The sequence below is a fragment of the Tachysurus fulvidraco genome, chromosome 10, assembly GCF_022655615.1.
Source record: "Tachysurus fulvidraco isolate hzauxx_2018 chromosome 10, HZAU_PFXX_2.0, whole genome shotgun sequence".
Lineage (NCBI taxonomy): Eukaryota > Metazoa > Chordata > Actinopteri > Siluriformes > Bagridae > Tachysurus > Tachysurus fulvidraco.
The window spans coordinates 4,708,471-4,730,611 of record NC_062527.1 but is presented as its reverse complement, the minus strand read 5'-3'; the positions used below and the strand labels follow the sequence as shown (position 1 = coordinate 4,730,611).

At 38.0% G+C, this 22,141-nt stretch overlaps 1 protein-coding gene across 15 annotated transcripts in view; it reads right to left on the bottom strand.

The window, feature by feature from the left end:
• Positions 1–222: 222 nt before the first annotated feature.
• The window catches only part of mybpc1 (myosin binding protein C1), a 34,935-nt gene continuing 13,016 nt past the window's right edge, over positions 223–22,141 (bottom strand). For 10 of the 15 annotated variants that reach the window (XM_027164022.2, XM_047819882.1, XM_047819883.1 and 7 more), the window contains 29 exons: positions 22,122–22,141; positions 21,428–21,469; positions 18,527–18,637; positions 17,257–17,405; positions 17,051–17,168; positions 16,909–16,957; positions 16,106–16,162; positions 15,403–15,411; positions 13,882–14,045; positions 13,664–13,796; positions 13,282–13,290; positions 12,150–12,274; positions 11,857–11,962; positions 11,597–11,763; positions 11,259–11,424; positions 11,008–11,114; positions 10,669–10,805; positions 9,940–10,099; positions 9,296–9,400; positions 8,969–9,157; positions 8,284–8,418; positions 7,742–7,909; positions 7,490–7,578; positions 7,168–7,363; positions 6,865–7,004; positions 6,571–6,730; positions 5,356–5,492; positions 4,861–5,047; positions 223–744 (listed from right to left, as the gene is read on the bottom strand). The exon at positions 22,122–22,141 is cut by the window's right edge and continues 22 nt beyond it. In XM_027164022.2, coding sequence (XP_027019823.1) covers positions 635–744; positions 4,861–5,047; positions 5,356–5,492; positions 6,571–6,730; positions 6,865–7,004; positions 7,168–7,363; positions 7,490–7,578; positions 7,742–7,909; positions 8,284–8,418; positions 8,969–9,157; positions 9,296–9,400; positions 9,940–10,099; positions 10,669–10,805; positions 11,008–11,114; positions 11,259–11,424; positions 11,597–11,763; positions 11,857–11,962; positions 12,150–12,274; positions 13,282–13,290; positions 13,664–13,796; positions 13,882–14,045; positions 15,403–15,411; positions 16,106–16,162; positions 16,909–16,957; positions 17,051–17,168; positions 17,257–17,405; positions 18,527–18,637; positions 21,428–21,469; positions 22,122–22,141 — 3,445 coding nt within the window. In that variant the 3' untranslated portion in view covers positions 223–634. Of the gene's footprint in view, positions 745–3,284; positions 3,326–4,860; positions 5,048–5,355; positions 5,493–6,570; positions 6,731–6,864; positions 7,005–7,167; positions 7,364–7,489; positions 7,579–7,741; positions 7,910–8,283; positions 8,419–8,968; positions 9,158–9,295; positions 9,401–9,939; positions 10,100–10,668; positions 10,806–11,007; positions 11,115–11,258; positions 11,425–11,596; positions 11,764–11,856; positions 11,963–12,149; positions 12,275–13,281; positions 13,291–13,663; positions 13,797–13,881; positions 14,046–15,402; positions 15,412–16,105; positions 16,163–16,908; positions 16,958–17,050; positions 17,169–17,256; positions 17,406–18,526; positions 18,638–21,427; positions 21,470–22,121 lie in introns of all 15 variants that reach the window. The other 5 variants (XM_047819891.1, XM_047819892.1, XM_027164021.2 and 2 more) reach the window with 3 other exon arrangements.

Below are 22,141 nucleotides of genomic sequence, written 5' to 3'. Positions count from 1 at the left end.
AATAAAACAATAAACAACAAAAAAGGATTCATTGTGTTAAAAACACACAACAATCTTTATTATAGTGACATTTATTCAACTCAACCATACTAAATGAAGTATTGCTACTTCTTTTATTAGATAGATATTTTTAACTTCACCAAATCTGAACAAGGCAAACACTTCAAATGTATAAGTGATCGAACAGCTAGCATGTCAGAGAGACCAGTTTTGGTGTTTTACAATATTACACTGAAAATTATTTTTGTTATATTCATCACGGTACATTGAAAGGAGAAGAGTTGGTAAAAATAAAACAAAAATAAAAGATCAGATTTCACTGGCAGCCCCTAGGCATAGGTTTTGAACGTGAAACAAAATAATACATTGAATACACCAATATATTTTGCCACCAAAGTATTCTGTGTTTTACACATTTTGATGCTACGATCCAAATCCGCTGAAGACATGCACGTGTGCTTGAACAGGGTTTTGGGGGAAAGCAGCCTGTCATACAGCTAACCATTAGCAAACCTTTCTTATGTACTATAGGTCCATGTCCAAACACTGCATGCCATACCAAAGATGGGTCACACACTTCACTAAAGAGCTCTAGCAACAGGGGGTACTGGGAAAGCACTGGTTGAATCCCCCATCAGTCAGATCCCTTCTTCTCCATCTCCGGTGACTTTTTCTCATTCATGAACTTATCAATAAGATGCAAGGGAACGCCACGCTTCATCAGCTCAAAGAATGTATAGCCTCCTGAAGGAGATAGAGGAAAAGCACGTAGCATGTATATGAGGACAAGAAAAACACTGTAGTGGAGTGTAATATAGTTTAGTGTAGTGTAATGCAGTGTACTGTAGTGTAGTATAGTTCAGTGTAGTGCAAGGCACAGTAGTGCACTGAGGTATTGTATACTCTAGTGTAGTGCAAGGTAGTGTAGTGCAGTGCAGTTTACCATAGTGTATTATAGTTGAGTGTAGTGTACTGTAGTGTACTATAGTATAGTGCAGTATACTGCAGTGTAGCATAATGTAGTGTAGTATAGTATAGTTTAATGTAATGTACTGCAGTGTAGCGTAATGTAGTGTAGTATAGTATAGTACAGTATAGTATAGAATAGTGTAGTATAGTTTAGTGTAGTGTAGTGTACTGTGGTGCAGTGTACGGCAGTGTAGTATAATTTAATGTAGTGTACTGTAGTGTAGTATAGTTTAGTGCAGTGTATTTTAGTGTAGTATTGTTCAGTGCAGTGTATTTTACTGTAGTATAGTTTAATGTAGTGTACTGTAGTGTAGTGTACTGTAGTGTAGTATAGTTTAGTGCAGTGTATTTTAGTGTAGTATTGTTCAGTGCAGTGTATTTTACTGTAGTATAGTTTAATGTAGTGTACTGTAGTGTAGTGTACTGTAGTGTAGTATAGTTTAGTGCAGTGTATTTTAGTGTAGTATTGTTCAGTGCAGTGTATTTTACTGTAGTATAGTTTAATGTAGTGTACTGTAGTGTAGTGTACTGTAGTGTAGTATAGTTCAGTGCAGTGTATTTTAGTGTAGTATAGTTTAATGTAGTGTACTGTAGTGTAGTGTACTGTAGCCTGGTATAGGTTAGTGTAGTATAGTTTAGTGTAGTGTACTGTAGTGTAGTATAGTTTAGTGTAGTATAGTTTAGTGTAGTGTACTGTAGTGTAGTATAGTTTAGTGTACTGTACTGTAGTGTAGTATAGTTTAGTGTACTGTACAGTAGTGTACTGTGGTGTAGTATAGTTTAGTGTACTGTACTGTAGTTTGGTATAGGTTTGTGTAGTGTACTGTAGTGTACTGTAGTGTAGTATAGTTTAGTGTACTGTACAGTAGTGTACTGTGGTGTAGTATAGTTTAGTGTACTGTACTGTAGTTTGGTATAGGTTTGTGTAGTGTACTGTAGTGTACTGTAGTGTAGTATAGTTTAGTGTACTGTACAGTAGTGTACTGTGGTGTAGTATAGTTTAGTGTACTGTACTGTAGTTTGGTATAGGTTTGTGTAGTGTACTGTAGTGTACTGTAGTGTAGTATAGTTTAGTGTACTGTACTGTAGTTTGGTATAGGTTTGTGTAGTGTACTGTAGTGTAGTATAGTTTAGTGTAGTATAGTTTAGTGTAGTGTACTGTAGTGTAGTGTAGTATAGTTTAGTGTACTGTACAATAGTGTACTGTGGTGTAGTATAGTTTAGTGTACTGTACTGTAGTTTGGTATAGGTTTGTGTAGTGTACTGTAGTGTAGTATAGTTTAGTGTACTATACTGTACTGTAGTGTGGTATAGGTTTGGGTAGTGTACTGTAGTGTACTGTAGTGTACTGTATAGTCATTTACTGTACTGCACCACAGCATAGTGTACTGTTGTGTAGTGTAATGTAGTGTTGTATAAGTTTGTGTAGTGTGGTATATTTTATGTGTAATGTGGTGTAGTGTATTGTACTGTTGTTTAGTGTAGTGTAGTGTAGTGTAGTGTAGTGTAGTGTAGTGTAGTGTAGTGAAATATAGGTTTTTGTAGTTAAGCGTACTGTAGTGTACAGTAGTGTAGTGTACTGTAGTGTGTGGTCAGTGTCCAATATGAATCTTCTACATATCAACAGAGTAGATATGCAGAAAAAGCAGACAGGGAGAGAAACAAAACAAAAGTAAGACATCAGTACAGAAGCAGGCACTACACAAAACTGTGAGTACAGTAACATGTCCTACAATAATCATATAGCAGTATGTCATGTGTGCTTGCTTTAAAATTGCAAGTGGGCAGAAATCTGTTGAATGTACTCACAGAAAGAAACATACAGCAGTATAAAGTATGAAATTCCTCCCTACAATTCTGTTTGCAAACGTATGGAGGAAAAAAGTGTCTGACCAGGACTGACTCAGACTGAGAGGAGGAGGTTACTCAGCCTCTGTTTAGAATATGTTAGATGTAGCCTCAGGCACATTTACTATGAAATAGGGCTCATGCGAGCAGCATATCTGAATTATCTGAGACACTGACACAGTTTTGTCTTTAGAGACAGATAAGATTTGCTCACACTCCAACGTAACGCCAACAGTGCTCTGCAAAGGAAAAGCATGCAGGAAAGAACACAGGAAACAGGCTCAAGTGCAGCAGAGACATGTCTGACACTGTCTCACCTCAATGAGCAGAAACAAAACCGACTATCTACCGAAAAATAAGGCCTCAAAGTCATGACTAAAGCAATGCAGCAAAAGCAGGATTAGTAAGAGCTACAGAATGAATGATATAAATAAGCTTCATATGCCCGAAACCATATGAAAGCTTACCTTAGATGAGAATGACACATATCACTATTCCTGAGTGATGACTGGGGAAAAAAGAGAAGAGGGGGTTAAACCCTTTTAAGTGAGGGAGTTATGTGTGTGTCAGGCTGCATCACTGACTTAGTCATTACAGATTTAACATGGAGGATTAAGACACAGAGATCTGTGGAGAGGGAAAAGAAGTGTTGTGTAAGCGTATGGCATTGTAAACTAATCCTCTTATGGCCGACCTTTTATATGTAATTTTGAAGGGGATTCTTGGCATTGGAAAAGGATCTAAAAGCCAAGTGAATGCATGGTGATAAGCATGATTGTCATACTCTAATTTAGTGATTAAAGAGATCTCTCTACTATAGAAGATCTTGATTAAAAGCAAAAGGCAACAGATCTCATCTCACATATGATCAAGACACCTGAATCCTTTTTTACAGGGCAACTGATTCAGAAATTTAGACTGTTCAGGTCAGCTATGGAATCTGGAAGTGAAAAGCAGCAGTTATTTTCTTATTATGACAAAAAAAATAACCGTGAAAGTCTACCAACAAACATAACATCACATTAATTACATTCCCCTCCAAAAGTATTGGAACAGCAAGGAAAATTCTTTAATTTTTGCTTTGCACTAAAGACATTTGGATTTGAGACACATGAGATAATCAGTAGGAATTTCAGCTATTATTTCCTGATATTGACATGTAGATGTGTTATACATCTTAGAATGTAGAACCTTTTATTTAAACCCAACCATTTTTCCAGTGATCAAAAATATTGGAACATGTGACATGTTTTGGTTAGTTTGATTGATTTAACAGCTCTTGTCTTGTTTAATAGCTCTGAATATCTTCACTTGGCTTGAGTCCTGTGTCTCTCCTATGAAGACTGCATTTGAAAAGAATAATTCAACATGAAGTCTAGAGAGCTGTCTATGGCAGAAAAAGGAGAAAAGAGTGATGATCCATTAGAACCACTGCACAATCATTAAGTTTAGCCAATACAGTTATTCGTAATGTTCTGAAAAGGACCAGACCGATTAAGAAAAAACTGTGACATCAGTGTGAGTAAAGATTTCACAACCCACTGTTTGAAGAATACTTTGAAAGAAGTAATATAGAGGCCATACCACAAGACACAAACCGCTCATTAGTGGTACGAAACAGAAGAACAGATTGAAATTAACTAAAAAAAAAAAAAACTTTTGCTCCCCTGAAAATCGGGTGATCTGCCACCAAAGCTGCCATGTTTTAAGTTTTTTGAAATATAAAAACGTAAATATCAGGAAATGAAACTGAAATGCTGATCTATCGTCTCATGTTCCTCTTTTGCTCTCAAACCCAAATGTCTTCAGCGTAGGACAAAAGAAATATTATGGTATGTTAACTCACATTATAAACAATTACAACACGATAAGCACACTTTAACAAGAAAAACGATGTGATGAATGAATGAATGAATGAATGACAGCTATGATGTGTAATACTGGTACCTATGAAACAAAATGTCTACGCTACAGTCGACTAAGAATGGTGTCCTTAATGAAATTAAACATAGTACACAACATCGACCTGAAGCCCAGACTGACCTTTCACCTCCAGTTTGCATTCCACCTGAGCCTCCCCGAGGTCATTGATGGCTTTGCAAGTGTACACACCTCCATCGAACGGGCTGGGCTTTCGGATCTCCAGTGTACACACACCCTGGCTGCTGAACATGCGGTAGCGTGGGTCATCGAGGATAATGATCTTATTTTTCATCCAAATCACCTTTGGCTATAGATAAGAAAAAGGAAAAACATTTAGACTTTCTTTAGCATATGTGTGTAAACCTTTGGCCTTAACCTATCTGAGATTTTATTTCCTGTTTTAATTAACGTGTTAATTTTTATTAAGCAAAAAGCATCTGCCTGTTTCCAGATTTGTGATGGGTTTGGGAATCAATGAAGAAAATGCTTTTAATTCAAATAAAAAGAGAACTGCACTCAAAGCATCTGTGTGGCGTTACTGACCTGTCTGTGCCTGCTGACTGGTGAATGGCTTATATTAACACAGATATTAACACACAGGCATATCTGACGTACCCGTGGGTTGGCACGGACGCTGCAGTTGAGAGTCGCGTTGTACCCGGCGATGGCAAAGGTGTTGATGAGTGGCTGTGTGAACTTGGGTGCCTCTGTGAAGTCATAATTAATGTATTCTGGGTTCTTCAGGTGCATACCTGAGAAAGAGTGACAGGAGGCAGAAGAGGGAGAAGAGGAGGAGGAAAAGAGGGGATATGGATAGTGGGAGTGTGCATGATACGGGCCGAGCACTGTATCATGGGGGAATTTCCCTTATGTGATGAAGAAGAGACAACACCGATTTAGTTTATCATTAGCCTATTGCTTGTACATTTTGTCAAACATCTAGTCCTTCTTACAATTCTAAAATTTGCAGATTTCATTGTAAATGAATCACAAAATATTTTGACTCTAGTTTCCTATTATAAGATTACAATAAATCACTGATATAATTATTAAACCCATTTCTAGACATTCTGTCTAAATTCAAGATGGACATTTTGCTCATTTTAAAGCATTTGTTATTCGAAAAATAGCAGAAATCTTTTCCAAAAGAATGAAAAATATATATATATATATCTAAAGTTTAAAATTGATAAACAATTTCTGGAAATATGGAATAATTATATTTATATTGGTTTGTTGCAACCGTATAATAATACTAGATCGACTTAACTATTGTCAAGATATTTCTATTGCTAAGATGTCGACGTATTTAGAAGTAAATCTTTATGTACTGTATGTGTTTTATGTTTATTTTATTCCTTGTGTAGAAGAACACAATTTAAATATTTCAAATACGTGAGTTTTTATGTCTGTTGGTCAGTGAATACAGTATATCTTACACATATTGTGTCTATTTTACTGTTTGGTTGAAAGTTTTGCAGGAACATCTGTAGAAAGCATTTGAATGATAAGAATACATTTGAGAACCAGGGTTAGGGTTAGGGTTAGGGTTAGGGTTAGAAATCTATTGTTCTATCTACATTTTTGTTCCTAATGCACGATTCCAGGCTCTTCGGTTACAGTATTATTCCTCATGGTCAGAACAAAAGGAGTAGAAAATCTTGTTTCAAGGAAAACCTACATTTTTTGAGATGTTTCATTTTCTTCTCATCCACTGGATATTTGATGGATTTTGAGATCCAAGACAGAGAAGACTGAACGGAAAGCTACAAACATACAGTTGAGGAACACATCTTTGGCTCTGCTACAACCAGTGATCTTAAAACTTACCCTCCTTTACTATGACTGCTGTATCTTTAGTCGTTGTGGCGCTCTGGCTCAGGCCCACCATGTTCTCGGAGAAAATCCTGAAGTAGTACTCGTTGCCTACTACCAGCTCACTGATGGTGATACATGTGCGGTGGTAGTGCTCTATGCAGGTGTACCACTCCTGTAGACACAATAGTCAACAGGGAATTATGTATTGTTTGTAGAAAACACAATTATCAAATTAATTCATTGAGACTGCATTGTGATAGCATCTATGTTCTTGAACTGCAACAAAAGAAAAAAAATCTTATATACCATGGTTTTTTTATCAGCCTTCTGGATGGTGTATCCTGTTATGGGGGCATTGCCGCTATCCTTGGGTGGCGTCCAGTCCAGTGCTACATTTTCACCCCAGACCTCATCAATTCGAACACACTGTGGAGGACCAGGAAGGTCTGATGGAGAAAAAAATAATTGTATGACAATATCTAATGCATAGCAGTTAACAGAGATAAGATGTTTTAGCCAACCCATAGTATTATAATGAAATAAAAGCCTCTTTCCTTGTACAGTAAGCCTTTTTGAAATCTTTGAGTATTACAAAATCTGATTGCTAACCCACGATCTGGATATCCAGGATAGCCGTATCCACAAGTTTTTCCACCTGAACAGACAGCTTATATTTTCCAGAGTGTTTGCGCTCAGCTCTGCGAATGAAGATGATGCTGTCGCATTCGGAGTTGCGGATATTGACCTGCGTTGGATCGATAGCCTCATCGTCCTTCAGCCAGGTGATCTTTGGCCTGGGTTTGCCCTGGGCAAAGCATTTTACAAATGATTAGGCTGAATCTGTTCTGTTAAATTACATTTAAATTCCTGAGCTCACAGAGAAATTTCTTAGGTTTTCTATTCTGTTCATTCTTTCCATCCGATGCCTTACCATGAATGGCACAACGAGGTTAACTTGTTCTCCGACCTTGCGCATGTAAGTCTGCTTCAAGTGGCGAGGGATACGAATCTTAGGGGGCTCTGCGACATAGAAGTCACATACTGTAATATACTGCACCACATACAGTACAAACTTTGGGCGTCTACAATATCTACTGGATCATCTAAGGGTAAAACTATATTTAACTCGATAAACATGAACTTTTTGCATTTTGTATCACTAAAAACTGCTGATGTAGCTCACCAACGACCTCTTTGACCAGGATGGAGTGTTGAATGGTGCGTGGTTGGCTGGCACCGGCCGCATTAATCGCCTTCACTCGGACCAGGATCTTGGACTCTGGTGTCAGGCCTGTGATGGTGTACTTGGTTTTCTCAGTCAGTTCCTTATTGGAAAGAATCCATTCATCAGCTGTGGAAACAGATAACAGTTCAGCTGTTATACAGTACAGTACAGCCACTTCCTGAGAGCATATGACACTTTTAAATATTTGGTGTAAACACATTTTTATTGTTCAGCTTTTAGTCCTGTATTTAAAGATACATTCTTCTTCTTCTTCTTCTTCTCTTCTTTTTTTTTTACATAAATGATATAACAGCTTATATAAATATTTAAAAAGAACTCTATTTTAGTGTATTTGATTGATTTGTTAAAGGTTGGCTTGACATGACCTTTCCATTTAATGGAAAAGACTACAGTACAGATATTCTGGCAGCATTTATTAATCATTAGTGTTAGTGCTAGTCCTGTGACAAAGTATACCCGGGTCATTAGGGGTGTCTTACTTCCTTCAAGGCAGTACTCCACTTGGTAACCATCTAACCCGGCGGCACCGATGGTTTCTGGAGGACGCCACTTTACCGTCACAGATGTATCTGTCACCTCATCAACCACCAGCATAGTGGGCTCACTGGTGACAGCTTAAAAAAAAACATATCTGCATATTGTATTTTACTAAACAAGGTATACAAAATAGAACAAAATAAAACAAATGCCATATGTTTCTATAGGGATAATAAAATATAAACCAACATTATGAAGAACATCCTTTAATAATATAATGAATTTGAACATGGTTCCTAAAGACACACAACCAAAACAAGAGTATCTACTGTATCTGACAGACTCTTCTTGATCTCCTAAACTTTTAATTCAGTCATAGTAATGACATGTTTGATGTCCTCTAAATCTCAGGCTTGTTCTGTGTAGAGCAGAAATACTTCACATCTCTGGAAAGCAACAGCTGCGGAAAGGCCGTCTGAAGGACAGGCTCAAATATGGCGATGGTGTCATGGTATATCTGTTGCTGTCTTGTATGCAGGGATCTGCTAGGATTGTGTGCTATTATCTTACATAAAAAAGGCAAACTGTGTGTGACATAACCAGGCATAAGTACATGTGGACAGGTGGAGGCACTGGAGATGTAATAAACACCAGCAAGCTTAATGGTGTGAAAGGTGTGGTACTCACCAAGGGGAATGAAGGGTTTGGACGGATCACTGGGCTTGGAGACGCCGATCGCATTAACTGCAAAAATCCGCACCTCATAAGGCACACCCTCAATCATCTTCTTAGGCTCAAATGTGGTCTCTTTGCAGAGGTCAAAATTAAGACGCATCCATCTGGAACTCTGCTTCTTCTTTCTCTCAATGAAGTACCCTGAGGGTCAAAAAAGCACAGGACAGCCATAAGGGCAATGCTGGGGTTGGAGAAACTGATTTTTTATGATAATTAACATTGGTCACTATTGATAAAGGGGTGTCTACATATAGTGTAAAAAAAAAAAAAAAAAGGTACCCAGGATAGGGGAACTCCCATCATAAAGAGGAGGATCCCATGTCATTGTACACCAGTCTCCACCAACTGTAGGGACCAAGGGAGGTCCAGGAGGATCAGGGATATCTAGAACACAAATATAAGACATACTGTATAGAATTTCTTAAATAGCTATTTTTAAAAAAAAACCCTTTCACCCTTAAGTGTTTTTAAACAACCATATATATAAACCATTATTAAGCGGAAAGCTGTAAATCGCATCATCTAAAGGATCAAATATTTTACCCTTTACAGGACATAAAAATACATTTAATAAGCAGTCAGACCACAGTCAGGACTCTTGTCAGTGCTGCTCTTATTGAATATCTCTTCTACTCAGTCAGATTTGAGAAATATTCATCCATATAACAGCATAATTCTATGTTGCTTATTTGAGCACCAATGAAAATGTATATGCTATTTGTTCTTATTGGCACATTACTAGGGATTACTAAGGATTTAAGGTTTAACAAATTAAGGCAATGAATATAAATATAGACAAATATTCTATTAACAGTAGGAAGCTGCCTGATGATGATAGACCATCTCATCAACAACATGTACGTAAGCCAGTGACGTCCACTTTAGAATCCAGAATCTACAGTGTATTTATTTACGAGCCTTACCCACAACCTTAATCTTGACACTTCCTGTGTCTTCTCCGGCTTCATTCTGCAGGACGATTTTGTAGTTGCCACTGTCCTCTCGCTCGGTGACTTCAATAGTGAGGGAGGTGTGGTCAGAAAAGGTCTCTGCACGAACGCGACTCCCTGTCTCAAGAATGACCTGGACACAAGTACAATGGGAACTGCTTCAAGGGGTTTATTTAGAATTGTAAAAAAGTCAATAGTCTAAGGCGTTTGGTGCTGATTGCAAAATCATAGGTGCATTTAGGACAAATGGTTTTCAACTCTTAAATCGAGGATTTGGAGACCATGGAACCGAAAGCTAATGGCCACAAGCAAACAAATAACCTCAGGTGACAATACAACAGATTTAATTATGCAATCTTATTTTTGCCAAAAAGTGAACCAACTTTAGCAACAATGACTCAAAAGCAATGTTTTCTGGAGGAGTTTATCAATCTCTCATTGTTTTGGAGAAATTTTGGCCCACTCTTCTTTACGACATCGTTTCAGTTCATTGATGTTTAGGAGCTTTAGTTTATGTGCAGTTCTTTTAGGATCCTGCCACAGCATCTCAGTGAACCTGAGGTCTGGAGCTTGACTTGGCCATTCCAACAACAGCTCGACATGCTATGCTTCTGCAACCAGAGGACGTGGCTAACGTGTCTCACTCTGGGGTCTATGACAGGCTAGATGACTGGCCTCAGTGTTCACTTCATCTCTACTCACCCGTTCTCCTTTCATCCACACCACCCTGGGAATAGGCTCTCCACTTATGGGGACCTCCAAACGCAGTTTGTTACCAGCCACAATTGTAACAGTGTTATCTGGAGCATTTAATGCATCCAAATACACTTTCGGGGGATCTGAAATAAAACAAAAAACATCATTGTACTTACCTCATATGTGTATACTTCCATATCCCCAGAAACATCCTAAAGAGACTCTAATCAGTAACTCTTACAGTGTATACACTCCAGCAACAGTGTGCATTGTTAGTAAGACTCTGACAAGCTTTTAATACTTATATCTCTTAAGAATTTCCCCATAAAGTACAGAATGTCTTACCTATTATATGAACTTTGGCAGTAAGGCTTTGTGTGTACCCTTCAGGTACAAAGGTATAGTCTCCAGCATCATGCAGAGTGCAGCTCTCAACTTCCATCCTATGGGTCCTGGTAAACAAAAACAAATTGTGTGGGTGTGTACGTCTGATAATTGTTGCTATTTGTAACTGGATAATAAAGGATGATATATGCAAGAGTGTAAACACAGATTTAAAGCAGTTTGAAGGAGTAGAACAGGGAGCATGACTCTACTTGGCTCTGTGGATGATGGAGATATGATCGCTGGACTGAATAAGCTGGCCATTTCTGTACCAACGGCCAGGAACATTTATGGGTAAGATCTCACAGTGCAGCTTGAGCGGTTCCCCCAATCGTATCGTCATGTCCTGTAGATCTTGCAAAATCTTCAGTGGCTTCACTATACAAAAAATATTGGAGTGGAGCGGAAGAGAGAGAGTGGAAGTAGAAGACGTACAGTAAAGACAAGAAAATGTGTTATTTAGCATGTAACTAATATGACAAATTTTGGCTTGATTTGGATTAATAGCAACAGAAGTGGGTTATGAAAACAAAAAATAAATGATGCTCACAGTCCACTTGGACATGGGCCTCACTGGTACCCCCAGTTGCCATGATGGAATATTTGCCAGTGTCTTCCTTCGTGGCATCATCTATAATCAGCCAGTGCTTTGTGCCTTCAGACTTAACGCGATATCTTGAACGCACCCCAGTAGGAACCTCCACTCCATTCTTCATCCTGTCTCAGTGGAACGAGAAAGTTATGTTTTTATGCCTTTTTAAAATTATACTCTCTATATTTAATTTTACACACAACGACACAGAAACACACCATTTAACTTGGGCTCCTTCTTCTGACACCTCGCACTCTAGCTCAATACGTTCGTTGACCGTAGTTTTTACAGGTTCCAGCTCTTTAACGATCTTCACTGGTAGCACTGCACAAAGGGTCAAACCCAGGCATGAAAACCTTACAATGGTTCCTTTTTACATTTACATAGACATTAAGACCATAGAGGTACTGTATACATGCAAGATCTTATAAGCATATATCTTTATTCAGCTGACACACACTCATAAAAAAGACACAAAGAGTGCTAAAGTCTAATGTATATGAGAATTTACCTTTCACAAACAGTTCAGTAGTACATTTCTCATCTCCAGCTACCACGGAATAGGCAGCATCATCGTTCAGCTGACAGTTATTGATAACCATGATCCTCTGCGTGCCCTTGTGCTCAAAGATAAACCTGTGAAAAAATAACATAGGTCAGTAATTTACTGAGAGTTGTTGCTCTTCAGTGATGGGGTATCAACTACGTTAGTTTAATCTCTTAACACCTTAACAAATAATTAATACCGATATACATATACAGTGATCCCTCGTTTATCGCGGTTAATGGGGACCGGAACCCCTCGAGATAGGGGAAAATCCACGAAGTAGGATTGGCCCTAAGTTTGACCTTTTCACTGATGGTCATCATCTTCCTCTTCCTCTTGGGCTCACTAGAGGAATCTTTCGAGGGGCACAGCGCTTAGGAGGCATCGTAATGGCTTAACGAAAAGTTAATTTCGAACACAATACACGAGACACAGTTGACAGCGTGAACGAGAGTGGCGAGATACAACAAGGGAAGAAGCTGGGAGAGGATGCGATGATGCGCAGCCAATCAGCTCAGATCTGGCGCCGGGAACCAATCATGTGCCTTGTCTGAGTGCCCGTGGGTATGTACAAAGCCTCTCAGAGAGTTTCTCTCTTTGTCTGGCATCCTGGGAAACCGTTTTTATTTTTATTTTTCAATGAATATTTTTGGAAAATCAGCGATGCACTGAGGCCGCGAAACTTGAACCGCAAAACTTGAACCACGAAGTGGCGACGGATTACTGTATATATAAATAGATTTGTATGTTTCTCTATTGAGCAAGTTAAAGGCAATATTGGCACAGAAACACTTCCTGAAACAACATGACTTGCATGATTATTTACCACTTTAACTGACGCTGTCTATGTACTGAGATCAGGCCTAAGTCTGAATGAAACACTTTATAAATACTATGTACTACAATCTTTTCTATTAATCATATAATAATAATACTTTTGGCACAGCAAATAAAATATATATAGTTAAAAGCAATACTGAATAATAAATATGTAGTCTAATTAGCATGAGTATGAACATTTATTTCATCTCCAGGAACAACACAATCAGATTAGATGTTGGCAAAGAGCTAAATACTTACAGAATTCAACACTTACTTTCTATTACTTTTGCATGAAGGAAGAGTCAGAATGGAGCCACACCACAGGAGGGAAGAGGTGGAGGTTATGGTGCAACAATTCCACAGCGAAACAGACAGAATAAGACAGAATCAAACATGTAATATTTAAAGAGAGGCTGAGGGTTTGTTAAAGCAAGATGCCTGGGACACTTGGGACACTTGATATTGTGAAAGGTGCTTTCTGTGAATCCCAGGAATCATTTTATAATTATTTTAAAAAACCTGGTACAGCAGTTATCATTATCATTACACAATAATCATTACAAAGCTGATACCATAACCTTTTTATAGAAAACAGAACAAAGCAAACAAACCCAAAATCTCAATAGAATAAATGCATGAAATAAGACGTGACCTACTTTGGAGTAGGACGAATCTCTTGGCCATTCTTGTACCATTTCAGTTCAACAGTTGGGTCAGCCAGGTCCACGATTAATCGCACCTTTCCTCCTTTGTCCACCTGGTATGCAGGCTCTAACCTCTTAGCAAATGCTATAAGAAACAGTTAGTTGATAAAAAATAAAAATTCAGCTTAAAAGATTCTGAAATTCAGTCCATTTGTGAATCCCTGAAGCACCTTCACTCTTCTTTTCCTCTTTTTTGGTCTTCTTCAGTCTTTTTAACAGACCTCGGAGGTCTGTGATGCCGTACATGAAAGCGATCTTCTCATACTGATCCGGTCGGGCATTTTTCAGTATCTCCCAGACATCCACTTCTGGTGCCTCCTCCTGTTTGACCTCCCTGACACCACACAGCACAATAGACAGTTCAGTGTACTGAACCAGGATGCTTATTAATTCCGATGTCGACTGAGATGCTAATCATTTAAAGATGATTCCTATTTGTTGATGTTTATTACTTAATAGTAACTTAATAGTAGTTCCTCTGTAGAGCTTACGCAAAGAGATGGTCATGAGAAATAGCCTGGTTATAAAGGTTTAAACTAGTGGACTGTGCATGAGATATATATATTATTTATGGCTTGCAAAAAACATCAGGTGAATGATTTGTTATGCAGGTCATGATTTTTAAATAGTAAAAATATGAAAGAAGTTTAAGTTTGACTGAATGAATTTGTCAGTGTGAAGGAATATTGATGGAAGAATAATATTCGTTGTTACATACAGTAGGAAGACTATAATATGACAGTCAAAGCTTATCATCATTTCAAACACAACACTTATTAAGCATTATAAAGAAGTAGCATTGTATTCTGTTTCAAGTGAAAACTTTTATTACTCATGTAGGCCAGTCATTATGCATTTGTCTAAATTAGTAATTGATGTCTTGGAATGAGATGTAAGTGTTTATTAAAGGTGAATAGAGTTGTTATAATCTGGTTATCGAGGATGTTTGACAGGATGAGAGGAGTTCAGTTAGTCATCACTAGACTATGTCAATCAGATCTCACTTTCACAGACATTGGCTTGAATGTCTGGAAGATTTCAGGAAAACAGCATGAAATGATTATTTTCATTTCCTCTAATGTGTGTTTCAGGTCTGCACATAGGACTACATACATGTAGTAAAACAGCACTGACAGGCACATTTGCAATTGTATAATGTATTCATTTCCATGTAAAAGATGCTTCAATGTAGTGATAACACTATTTTGCAGCTTCATTTATAGGTGATCCACCAACTGCGCAAAAATCTATGGAAAATTGTGGCCTTTGGTTAGTATAAAAGTCACACTATTCATGGATCGTTGTTGTGATCCATTGTCCTCAATCAGATATGTTAAGTAATGTCACTTTAGCCGTTATGATGTTTCTTTACTTTTATTTAATTCTCTAATTTGTAAAGACCAATTGTATCATAGTTCAGTGTGAAACTAATAAAACACTGGACCCGCAGAAGGATCCTGGATATGTAACAGGATTAAGCTCTAACGTAGTCCTGTGTTGATAGTAAATAGAAAAGGGCACTTTCCACGATTTCCGAGTATTTCTGGAACATTAATGAATGCTGCATTTAAATGAAGTGTTACCAGACTACAGTAAACAAACACTCTTGTTTGTCCATGCTGGATACACTGTAGGATTACAGTACTTACCCGCAGTAAGGTCTAATTTAATTACCTACTTTCTGTACTAACCTGGTGTTTCTGAATGTATGGGGAAAAAAGAAGAGACAAGCCAAAATAAATGTGGAATTGAATGTTGTTACTTTTGTGCTATTCTATGAACACAAAAGCAAACCCTAAACATTTAAATAATATTTCCCCCTTTAAATGATGTTATTTTTATACACTGGATAAACTTTCACAGTATCTGGCAATGATGGCAGTACGCACAACATATTTATGAAAGAATTATACTGTAGTACACATACAATGTAGAAACATGCTGAAAATGACTAAACCATTTCAGACTAATGTTATATCCAGGTTCCAAGAAAGAAAGACAGACAGGAAGAAAGAAAGACAGACAGGAAGAAAGAAAGAAAGAAAGAAAGAAAGAAAAAAAGAAAGAAAGAAAGAAAGAAAGACAGACAGAAAGAAAGACAGACAGACAGACAGAAAGACAGACAGAAAGAAAGAAAGATAGACAGACAGAAAGAAATAAAAAAGACAGAAAGAAAGAAAGAAAGACAGACAGACAGACAGACAGACAGACAGACAGACAGAAAGAAAGACAGACAGACAGACAGATAGACAGATAGACAGAAAGAAAGAAAGAAAGAAAGAAAGAAAGAAAGAAAGAAAGAAAGAAAGAAAGAAAGAAAGAAAGAAAGAAAGAAAGAAAGAAAAGGACTTGGTCCCCTGAGGGGCAGACTATAGTTGTATAGCTTGTTCTCACCTATGTTTAAGAAGCCCACTAAAGTCAAGCTCCCCTGCATCCTCCTGGCCTTCACTGCTGTTGTTAACAAGAAGAGATTAATGGAAATTCAATTAGACAATCAAACACCAGAATAAAAAAAAACAACGCAACCTGGGCCTCTTCCACCAATCGATGCATTAGCAACAAGCAAACGCACAATTGAGGTGAACACAAAAGCCTTTCACTTAGAGTGAAACAGTTTTTGCACAGGCTGTGTACATTGGTCCCAAGAGACCCATGACTGCCTTCTCACATAAGCCTTTTCATGCAGGCATACAGTGAGAATGATGAGTGTGCGTTGCTTTTGGACACATTGCAAAATGTTCATATGCAAGCAATGGCCTCAAACTGATCATCAAATTAGTTTGGGCATTTTATTTTGTTTGTTTGATGGGTGGGTTAATTGTGAACATGGTAATCCAGAACCTATCCAAACCATGTCCTGATATTGGTTTGTAGATGATTTCAGGGTGAAAGGTCCATTTTAAACAATAAAACCACAGATATCACTTTGCCTAAGAAGAAGCACAGTTACGTAATCACTGCTTTTGTCAACATTGTCAGAAAATGATGCAGAAAATGATACACAAGTATGCATTCCCAATATACACAGTTTTACATGTTATTTCCCTCATAATTCCAACAAACAGACTGCATTTAACCTTGATGTACCCTTATACTTAATGAAAGAAATTCTGTTATCACACAACCGACTTGTGTAATTATCCAAATAATTCATTACTAAGCTAAAATCTAATATCATGCAATGGGACTCATATTACCTTCGTTTGAATGCTGACCGAATGTCAATACTCTGAGTCTCTGGAACATCTGTAAAAGCAATATTGTAAATAATTTCAATACAACAAGCTCTCCTTCAAATGTCCTCCGAGACGTTGACATAGTGTGAAAGACAAGACAAACCTTTGACTTCGAGGTCAAAAGAGCAGCTGTCAAACTTATCCTTATAAGTGACCTCACATCTGTAATTCCCACCATAGTTCTCCTTAGCCTTAATGATATGCATCTCAAATGTGTGAATCTGTGGAGCAAGTTTCCCAGAATTAGTCAATAGAGGTGTCAAATATTTATTACAGCCTCAAAGATTTAGTTTTTCATGTATACCGTACCTTAGTGATGCGGTCAAAACTTTCCTTCAGCTGTAGATGTTTTCCTGTTTTGCTGGCGAGATCCATCCATTTCCCTTTGAACCACTTGACTGTTGGCTTCCGAAGCAAATCCTTAGCCTCTACCTTTGCAATAAAGGTAATGTCTCCACCTTTAAAACAGGACATTATTCACTTATATCTGAACATGAATGAAATGGGAAGCTCCTGTAATATTGTTTATTGTCTTTTTTAAATCTCTCATTGGTCAACAAATTTTAAACCAATGTGAGTCATAATTTAATATTCAACTATGGTTCTCACGCCTAAATATGATCCACTGACCCACTCTAAAAAAAAGAGATCATATGTGGTCTGAAATTGAAATATTTTAAGTATTTTTCTGTAGCTTTTTAATCAGCAGAATGGATACATCTAGAATCAGGTACGTAACTGCAGAACATGTGTTTGATTTTCTCAATCTTGAGAGCACAGGCTCTTAATTATTCAGACAGAGTTAACAACATCCATCGGAACAGCTTACAGTGGCTTTATGGAGTACAGTGGTACCCCGCTTATCGACCGGCTCGGACATCGAACCTTTTCGCTTAGCAAACAGTTTTTCGACGAAATTTGCGCCCGCTGAACGACCAAATCCCTGCTTATCGACCTCGCAAGGGGAAGGATCTTCCCAGTCTCGACTCAGCCTTCGTGGAGAGAGCATCTATCGTAAATTAAACTTCGGTTTGTGAACAACATCAGTGTTATTTAGCGGTCAATATAACAATTTAGTGCGTGTATATTGTATATACAATACTTTGTTTAAAGTGTAAAGTCTCCTGGCAGTGAGGGCTCATCCTCCTCCAACTAACACCACCACTCAGCCTCCCCCCGCCCACTCCATCCAGCCATCACTGCGACTTAACGAGTAAGTACAGTACAGTACAATCATTTTTTTGGTTACTTTTGTAAAGTTTTTAATTTATACTTTTTACTGTATTATATACAATATTATTTATGTACCTGTATTATTTTATGTATTATTTAGTATTAATACTGCTAAAAACGGGGCAAAAATTGTTAATTATTGGGTATCGGTGGAGGTCGGGAACGAATTAATTGGGTATCCATTATTTCTTATGGGATAATTACATTCGCTCTTCGACCTTTTCGCATTTCGACCGGTTTTAAGGAACGGATTAAGGATGATAAACAGGGTACCACTGTATATTCATGGTCAATAAAATAGTTTTGTTCAATATTAGTCATGCTTAGAAGTGTAGCATTTACCAACCTACTCGGATGGAGCCACTCTGGGGTTTCTCAATTAGTAAGATAGAAAGGGGTGGATTTTCCACCTGCTTGTCAATATCCTCAGGAGGCTGTCCGTCTCCCAGGGACCATACTGCAAAAAGAGAAGAACATCATAATCACCAAATCACAAATTCAAAATTCTCTTAAATCTTATGCGTACAGTACATCTTCACAGTCTTGCTCACAAACATTTACTTAATCAAACACACATACACACACCATAACAAACCCACACATACACACAGCTGCCAGCTGAGAACACAGCATTTAGCAACATGGAAAGCATAAAGATAATAGCAACAATAATAAACCTGTAAAAAGGGGAAAAAGAGAAAAATGATTAACATATAACAAATAAACACCGCAAAACCTGTCTAGATATAAACAGTTCTGAAACGTAACGTCCAGATTATTTCCACAAAATTAAAACACAGCATACATATACATAAATACAGTGTGAACTATAACATCAACAAAATATTTAAATTCTTTGAACATTAAAATTGAGAAAACCCACATGATAACATGAACCCACTCCCATCCTCCCCATGGGCTGTATTTGCTTCTGTATTTTCCTTCCTGATGCCTTATGATGTGATTATGTTCATGTTTGCACATGTAAAGCTCTTCCACCGATGCCATATAGACCTTTATTATAGAAAGGGAATTGAGTAGTCACTAGATAAAACTCTGGATTCTAGGACTGGTGAAATTCACTATGATGGGGTGAATATTTTACAGACTTCCGCTTAACGGAATACAAAGTGCATTGAGAAATGCTTCCAAAGGACAGAAAAAGGAACAAAATTGACCTGGCTTAGAATGCCATATGTCTCTATTATCTGAGTCCTTTTGGAGCAGCAGATTTGCTTGGGGGAAACCCCAAGGGAACGCCAACAACTAGTACACAGATGGTCAGTGGTATTGCCAGCCATCTTACAGGCATAGACAGGACTAGCTACAGAATCCTGTCTAGCACAGAAAGGATAACCAATAGTGGAGTAAAGGTGTAACAAGTGGTGGGACCACAGCACCCTGTCCCTGCATTCATACTCTTCATAATGACAATGTTCTGACTTGGTACCTGTGACCTATTCACAGTAGTGTATAGTATAGTAGTGTATTCATAAATCCATTGCACGAATGTACAGCCCTGGTTTATGACACTCATACTGTGAGTATGGGCTGAGGAGGTGCTGTGCAACATGGATAATGGAAAGTAAGCCTTTCTTTTGCTGATATCTCCAAACTGGTAAAAAAAAAAAGGATTTGAGGACCATCATTTGCTTTGATTTTATCAATTGTAGTTGGTTTTCTGTCCTTCTGTCCCAACACACCACTGATTATCTGGATATCAGTCTACAGTGGAGCACTGAATCCTTCTAATTGGTAAAACCCTCCTTAGTCAGTGATCTGACAAATGCCAATGACAATAAAGTTCTATCTATCTATCTATCTATCTATCTATCTATCTATCTATCTATCTATCTATCTATCTATCTATCTATCTATCTATCTATCTATCTATCTATCTATCTCCTACTTTATTGTTTTCTTCATACAGAATTTGTCTGGGCTTTAAAGACAAACCATAAGAAACATTTATGGTGTGATGCAATGGAAGCAGGAAAATAGGTATTGTTCAGGTCCACAAACTTGAACCAGATCTGAGGCTACAAAACAATTAGCATATGACACAGGAGGTGTTTGAGAAACTGCTTCCCTCAGACTAGAATTGGATGAAAACAACCATCTATTTACTGTTGAATAAAATCTCAAATTTGACCTGTGATCTTCATGCAAATCCACCTCGAGCTCAGAATCCCACAGGTGGCCATTGCCTCCTTCTATGCTAAACTGGGGCAATAGGCTACATTTAGTAGACCTTGTCTGCCATCATATTATTTTGTCTATTGTAATATATTGTTTTATGTTGTTTTTATTATTATTTTATTGTTTAAAAGGCAATAGATTGGCATTCCTTTGCAACCCAAGGACCTAGGTAATTGTCTTATCTAGACATTTGGATAAGATTCCTGTTCTTCCATGTAGAAGCATACTGTACAGATGAAAGTCAATCATAATAGGATTCACTCCTTCATAGGCTGTTCATATGAGACTTATTAATGGTAGACAGAGCAATTATCACCCAAATAAAGACATCTTATATTTGGGTTTGACTGGAATGATACTAGTGGCAACTCTAGTTGTGAAACTAGAAATGTTGCTCTTCAGTCCATTGCATAGAAATGTAATAGCATAGACATCATGAAGCAAGATTATATCTTAGCTTCTTTGTCAAGAATATCACAATAAGAAAAATGGATGTGATAATCTAGCCAGCAAGCTGCCTTAGTTAACGTGAGTGTTGCCAGGGTTGACTGCTGTTCTGTAAGCCAGTGAAAATTATGACAGTCAGTTGAGAGACGTCTTCTATATTACATCTGTAGAGTGGTATAGTAGCAGTGAGCAATGTCAGTCAATGAAGGGAACTTACCGTCAGCAAATTCACTCTGTATTTCTCCACTGTGGATTTTTTTTTAAACAATAATCATTTAACATACATCAGGTTTCCTTATAAGACAGTCACATTCATTTTCCCATGGCTTATGGAAAGGTTTATCCTGCAGAAAAAATCTATTGATTAATTCTATTGCACTACAATGGTTTACAAAATCTTTTGAATCTTGTATCTATAACGTTATATTGCTTTTGACCAATTTTAACATGGCATGATAATCTTTTTCAGGTTTCTTTCAAATGGCCGTTTTGGGAAAATGAACCTACTAACCTTAGCTCTCAGTTCCAGCTTTTTTTCACTGACCTCTGAACGTATGAATGCTTACAAAACGTATGAATACTATCATGGCTAAAGGATTACCTGAGTCTTTCCTCTCCCTGGATGACTCAGGGACGTTATCATCTAAACAAAGACAGAGAAAGCGTTTTACAGCATATTACATAAATATTACTGTAAAGCAAGGGGTTAAGACACGACAAACATGCAGTCACGGTGACAGACTCGGGGGGGGGGGGGGGGGTGTCAGTGGGGGAGACGCAGTCTTTGTCAATTTTCATTCTTTTGTGCTTTGAAGACATGTTTGAGTTTTTAGATAGAGTGGAGCTATAAATGTATATGCATCCATAATCAAACACATTCATTCATTCATTTTCTACCGCTTATCCGAACTACTCGGGTCACGGGGAGCCTGTGCCTATCTCAGGCATCATCGGGCATCAAGGCAGGATACACCCTGAATGGAGTGCCAACCCATCGCAGGGCACACACACACTCTCATTCACTCACACACACACACTACGGACAATTTTCCAGAGATGCCAATCAACCTACCATGCATGTCTTTTAGACCGGGGGAGGAAACCGGAGTACCCGGAGGAAACCCCCGAGGCACAGGGAGAACATGCAAACTCCACACACACGAGGTGGAGGCGGGAATCGAACCCCAACCCTGGAGGCGTGAGGCAAACGTGCTAAACGTGCTAACCACTAAGCCATCGTGCCCCCCATAATCAAACATAGATATCTAGAATTAGATAAAACATTCTATGCTTACTAGTTAGATCAACTGAAAGG